The 6,237-nt window shown below is 38.0% G+C and overlaps 1 protein-coding gene across 1 annotated transcript; it reads right to left on the bottom strand.

The window, feature by feature from the left end:
* Positions 1 to 958: 958 nt before the first annotated feature.
* On the bottom strand, positions 959 to 3,545 carry LOC140535593 (polymeric immunoglobulin receptor-like). The gene is made up of 6 exons (XM_072656989.1): positions 3,480 to 3,545; positions 3,051 to 3,311; positions 2,611 to 2,937; positions 1,372 to 1,452; positions 1,088 to 1,183; positions 959 to 993 (listed from the first exon to the last, which is right to left on the bottom strand). The coding sequence occupies exons 1-6, from the start codon at positions 3,517 to 3,519 to the stop codon at positions 959 to 961; spliced, it is 840 nt and encodes a 279-aa protein (XP_072513090.1). The 5' UTR covers positions 3,520 to 3,545.
* Between the last annotated feature and the right edge of the window lie 2,692 nt (positions 3,546 to 6,237).

The following is a 6,237-nucleotide window of genomic DNA, read 5'->3' as shown; positions in this document are numbered from 1 at the left end:
GGTATTGGGGTTTAGGCTCTAATAGACTTAATCTGATTGGTTGGTCTTGGAGTTTAGCTCTAATAAACTAAATCTGATTGGTGTTAGGGTTTAAACTGTGGTGATCTGAAGCTGATTGGTTGGTTGTTGGGGCTCAGATTTTTGTTGACTAAACTTGAACTGAATTTGGTGTTGGGGTTAAACTCGAATAAAGCCAGTCTGATTGGTTGGTCTTGGGGTTTAGGCCACTGGTAGACTAAATCTAATTAGTGTTGGGGTTCAGACTCTAAAAACTAAATCTGATTGGGTGGATATGGATTTAGGTTCTAGACTGGGGGTTTTCTGGCGTTAATCTGAAGACTGTGGTAGACTGAATCTGGTTCTCTGCTTCTGAGATCTAAACTCTGGTAGACGGATTCTGATTGGTTAGAGTTGGGTTCCAGATTCTGGTAGACTGGTGCCATCATGGTGTTGTTCTGGGTTCCAGGTAGATCATTTTCATAATCAACTTCAACCTGAAATTGAATGAAAATTTTTTGAATGAAAAACATTTGTATGAGATTTGAACATGTCATGTCTATAGATTATTTCCTAGAAGCTCCAAACACCAGCTGATGTTAATCTAGGGTCTAAATTAAACAAAATTTAATTGTCATACATATTTAGCACAAATATCTACACTATGAAGATTAATACTTGTTGTATGAATTCTGCAAAAGACAGTTATACCCATTTCTCACCAATATATTAGATACCCAATAACCTAACCCAGTTCTTAGTACTCCCTGTGTCACATATAATGTAAACCCAGGATTTGAGCCAGTGATCCTGAGTTCATAGTGTTATTAGTTATTAACCTTATTCACTTACTGTGTTGTGTGTTTCTGGTGGTCTGCTTAGGAAAGCAGAGCCTGTAGAAAGAGAGGAAAGTTATACCAAGTTCCAGTTTCTCTCCACTAGAGGGAGTATGTGGCATCAGTCAGGCCTGAAGAACTGTAAAGCGACCTCTACTTTCTAATATGTAGGAAAATTCTCAGATATAAAGAAGCTCACTATCACAGTGAAGAATCTGATGAACATGATGAAAGTTTAAATAGTGCTTTCTTACCTCTCAGTCTGTAGAAGATCAATGTTACTCCTCCGATTAGCAGCAGAACCACAGAAGCGCCCACAGTGACGATGATGACGACAGGGGAAACTGACACTGAGAAACAGAAATAACAGACTATGACCAACCTTATCACACACATGACCACCTCCTCAATCCAACCAGGAACCTCCACCTCCACATCTGTTCCAGTTACTGGTGTAGAGCCAAAAGCTCTGAAGTTCTGCCTGAACACATTCAACATGAATACAGAATGAAATAGTTCTGAGTAGTAGAGATCTTACCAGAAAGTCCTTCATCAGAGATGAATGGTGTTGTGTTTGGACTTGGTGCTGGTTGGTTTGGAGTAGTTGGTGTTTCTTTTGCTTTTCAAAACACAATAAAAAAAACATTATAGGCTAACTTTCTGATTCAGGTTTCAGGATATAAGACAGCGAAAATACAACAATCAGCCATGACATTAAAACCACTGCCAGCTATACAGAAGAACATATTAGGCAGCAAGTGAACAGTCAGTTCTTGAAGGTGATTGAGGTGTTAAAGCAGGGAAAACCTGGCAAGAACCAAACTGTGAAGTTCTAGATGACTGGGTCAGAACATCTCCAAAACGTTAGGTAGGTGTTGAATTTTGTTCTAGCAGTGGTTTCACTCTGTTCTAGCAGTTCTAGCATTGGTTCCACTCTGCAAACCGAGCAGTTTATATACAATTGTGATACCTGAACTTTGGGTGTTGTAAGCCTAGCTCTCAGCTTAACGAGGATCTCACACCTCTAGACAGTCAGTTAAAGAAGATGTCAGCCCTCAGCAGAAATAGTCTAGTGTGTTTAGATACGCTAAAGTTGCCTAGTGTCTGATCAAAACACTGCAGTGTCCAGTATCTGTATATTATGTAGCTAAAAAGCTAACTAGTTAATTTTGACTATGTGACCTTCCATGTTTTGCACATATCCCTCATTCCAGTTGCTGTAGCCTTTCAGTAAAACTGGGAATCCTGCTATTTTTATCTGCCCAAGCCTCATTCTGGTTTTCAACAGGTGAATAGGGTGTTGATAACAAATGCTGCACTTTCAGGAAAAAAAGAAAAAAAGAAAATACAGTCGATCACAGTTAACAGCTCCCTCACTACAGTCATTAATTTGCCAGAATAAAGAAGAAAACCGGACTAGTCTTCCTTCTACACAACAAAGAGTCACCTAGGGTTTGAATAGAAGAAGCCGATGTGTTGTGGGGTGTTCCTGGTACGCAGTGGTCAGTGCCTACCAAGAGTCCTCCAGGAAAGGACAACCCATAAACAAGTGACAGGGTCTTGGGCATCCAAGGCACAGTGATGCTCATGGAGGTACCATCTCACAACTTACAGGACTTAACTTAAAGGATCTGCTGCTAACGTTAGTCTTGGTGCCAGATACCACAGCAGGACCCCTTCAGTGGCACAAAGGGGACCTATTCAATATTAGGCAGATGGTTTTTGTATAATGGCTGAGTGTTGTAAATATCTAAGGTTTAAGATTTAAGATGCTTACGTGCGATCTGTAGATGAATCTTTAAAAAGAGGGAGTAATAACTGACTGGCTTCCCTTCATTCCACACTCCACAGGTATACACTCCTCCATCATCTTCTGCCATGTCACTGATGTTCACATTGATAACTTTAGACCTTCTGTCATCGAAGATGGAGAACCTGTCAATCTGAGTATCCGTGGTTTGGATGACATCAATAAAATCTCCATTTTCATCCAGTTTGAAGAAAACCTTGTAGTTTGTCTCAAACTCCTTTGGATAGGAACATCTGATGGTGACAGGTTCTCCCAAATAACTAGTTACAGTCTTTGACCCCAAACAACATGGATCTGTCAATCAAACACAGTAAATAAACGTACCAGTCAAGAACTCCAAGGCACCTCTAAACAGTCAGAAATTGATTAATCCAGGGACAAAACAAATTTAGGACAGTGGTTCTCACCTGTTGTCATTGTCAGATTGACAGTGTGACTCCACTCTCCAGTCTCTCCACACTGATATGATCCAGCATCCTCTAAACTCAGTTCTCTGAAGGTCACTGCGAGAACTCCATCAGAGGTAAGAAGAGAAACTCTGTCTTGAAAACACTTATTGGGGGATTTTTTACAAAAGTATTTATCTGATTGTCCATACAGTTGATGGGCACAGTAGATTATGACACTGCCTCCTGGGTAACCAATCACTTCAAAGCAGACCCCTGGACCTGCCAATCAAATTACTTATTGTCATTCATCGCTCTGGTATCATTAACTTGTCCAAATTCTCTCAGTAGTAGATCACAAATAAGGGAATCTTCATAAGCAATTATATAACAGAAATGTATAGAAATGTATACAAGCTCTGTGTTTGTTTATGAAGAAGAATATCTGACCTGATCTCAGAAAGAGGATGAAGATGAGGAAGATTTCCATCCTCCACTCAACATTAGCCTCGTTGATGTCTTGTATCTCCACAGTTTTGTACGCGCCTTGCTATTTTCTGTCTTCTCTCTGGTTCAGTTAGTTCCTCTTTTTCTGGTAAAAGCCAGACTTGCTCAACCTCACAGCTCCACCCATCATCTCCAATGATGTCATACCAAATTTACTACACACTATAATAGCCAGCACTGTAAAAAAGAAAAAGAATCAGGCTAAATTAAGTGTTTTTTGTTTGTTTATTTTTAGATCACAATTATGCAACCCATTTATTAGTACTCTCCCCCAGTCACATGTAATTATACCCAACATCTGGGATGGTGAGGACATACACATGCACAACCAGCCACCGCCTCTTTTCAAACTGCCACCAGGCAACCAATTCATTTGGAGGAAAAGTGCCAGGTACATCGGCTAGCAGATGCTCATGCCGGCAAGCATCACACTGAAGTGATGTGGGGGGAAAACAAGCCATCTACCCTCCTGGAGAAAGCAAGGCCAATTGTGCTCACTTAACCTCTGGCTTTTGCTGATGGCTGGCAGCATGACCCAGAATTCGAACCAGCAATCCTTGGGTCATGGTGGCAGCATCTTAGTCTACTAGACCATTCAGAGCACTAAGAAAGGCTAAATTAAAATGATAAAAACAATAACACTCAATCAACAAAGGATAATGAGAGATAACTCTATAATGTCCCCATGCTACAAAATCTGATTACAGGGTGTTTAAGTGTTTAAGTTAACTCAACTTAGTTCAGTCTGAAGTTCTTCTAACTCCTATTTCTTACTTCAGCATCCCAGTTTGGTCAACAGTACATACTGAGCTGAGTCTCAAAAGCATTAGTAAATGAGTTGCAGCTCAAACTGGTTAAATACTGTATTTAGTCGGTGGCCCCTCCCCTTCAATTTATATTTAACTGAATCTGTATTAAATGCAAATGAACTCTAAGATGAATGTAAATGGCTGTTTATTGAATGTAACACCCTAATTTTAACCTTACCCCTAATCCTAACCTTAACCATAACCTTAATCCTAACCTTACCTCTATCATTAACCCTCTTCAAACACCTAACCCTAAACTTAACCCTAACTCTAACTTTAACCATAACCATAACACTAACCTTAACCTGAACCCTAACCTTAACCTCAACCCTGACCTTTACCCTATCCTTAACCCTAACCAAACACCTAACCCTAAACTTAACACCTAACCCTAACCTTAACCATAACCATAACTCTAACCTTAACCCTAATTCTAACCTTAATCTTGACCTTAATCTTAACCTTAACCTTATCCCTAATCTTACCATTGAATTAACCCTAAACCCTAATCCTAACACTAATCTTAACCTAAACCTTAGAACTAAGCCTAAAGATTAAAAGGTTAAGGGTAAGGTCAGGGTTAGGAGTAGGGTTAAATCCAATAGAAAGTCTTTTACATTGCATTTAATACAGATTCAGCTGGATGTCAGGTAAGCATCTACAAGGCATCTATAATGGACAATCCAATGAAAGTGACACAAAAAAATTACTTTGTGTGGTAAAAGCCGGTGTTTTTCGACTGAAATAAATCAAAATATTTATTTTAGTTGAATAAACCCAGTTCCACTGCTTTTTACTAAATCAATATTTATTTTAGGTTGCTATTTATTTTAGGGGCAAACCACTTTTTGACAATGTGAGTTAGAACGTCCCCTAAAATTAAGTAAAGCTTGATACCCAATTCTCCTAAGCTGCCACTGTTGGGTCCTTAAACAAGGCAATTAACTCTAAATGCTCCAGGTGTGATGTAGTAGGACTTACCCTGGCTTTATAAGCTTGGATATGTGGAGAAAAAACAATGTTGTACTGTATGAGTCGATTATTGCAAACACAAATTAAAGGATTATAATTTTTAAAAATACTTTATTTGGATATTTCAGTGCAGACTGTCAGCTGTTCACATTATTAACAGAATAAACGACATGAAACAAATATATGTATTAGAAATAGACAGTTGCATTTTATGTTTCCACATACATTTCTGATCTTGCATTATTATTTGGATGCACTGCATAACTATCTGAATGAAACAAAGTAAAATGACATGAAAATGACAATTTTGCAACATAATTAGAACTCCAAGCAGACAAAAAAAACCCACTTAAACTACAATTAAAGTTTTTTATTTTTAATACTGTTTTTAAGATTGTACTTCTAATACTTCAATTCTGATTTAAGAATAAACAAGGATTACATTGAGCCAAGTCTCAAAAAAAGTCAAAAAAAAAAAAAAAAGTATAATAGCAACTTTAAAAAGTATTCGGTTGCTATGGGTTAACAACATTCTTTGTGGGCCATTTCTCAAGTTTGACTTGTCAAATTCTGCTGCTGAAACTGAATCTTATACTTGGACTTTGGGACTTGGCAACAGCTCCACCTATGGGCCAACAATCAAATCAACAAACATACATGATGCGTCAACATAGAAAAATATCTGAGCTTGCATTAATATCACACTTAAACACAATATGACAATCAATTACAATTAAAGTGCCTTTTTAATAATGACTTCCTATTCTACTTTCAGAATAATCAAGGAGTATCTTATTCTCATATTTAAAAAGGGAAATGCAATTAATGTTTATTTCCACTCAATCCAATGTCCCTCCATAATAAATAAAATACATATACTTAATCTGAACTAGTCCTAAAATAGTTTCAGAGATTTCCTT

The sequence above is a fragment of the Salminus brasiliensis genome, chromosome 15 (genome assembly GCF_030463535.1).
Source record: "Salminus brasiliensis chromosome 15, fSalBra1.hap2, whole genome shotgun sequence".
NCBI lineage: Eukaryota > Metazoa > Chordata > Actinopteri > Characiformes > Bryconidae > Salminus > Salminus brasiliensis.
This window is presented reverse-complemented; position numbering and strand designations above follow the sequence as displayed.

Excerpts from the sequence above, each read along its gene's own strand:
- LOC140535593 (XM_072656989.1), bottom strand. The coding sequence starts at position 3,519 with ATGGAAATCTTCCTCATCTTCATCCTCTTTCTGAGATCAG. Across the intron at positions 1,453-2,610 it reads GATTCATCTACAGATCGCAC|CAAAAGAAACACCAACTACT; the intron begins GTAAGCATCTTA and ends TGTTTTGAAAAG. Across the intron at positions 994-1,087 it reads GATCTTCTACAGACTGAGAG|AAAGTAGAGGTCGCTTTACA; the intron begins GTAAGAAAGCAC and ends CCTACATATTAG.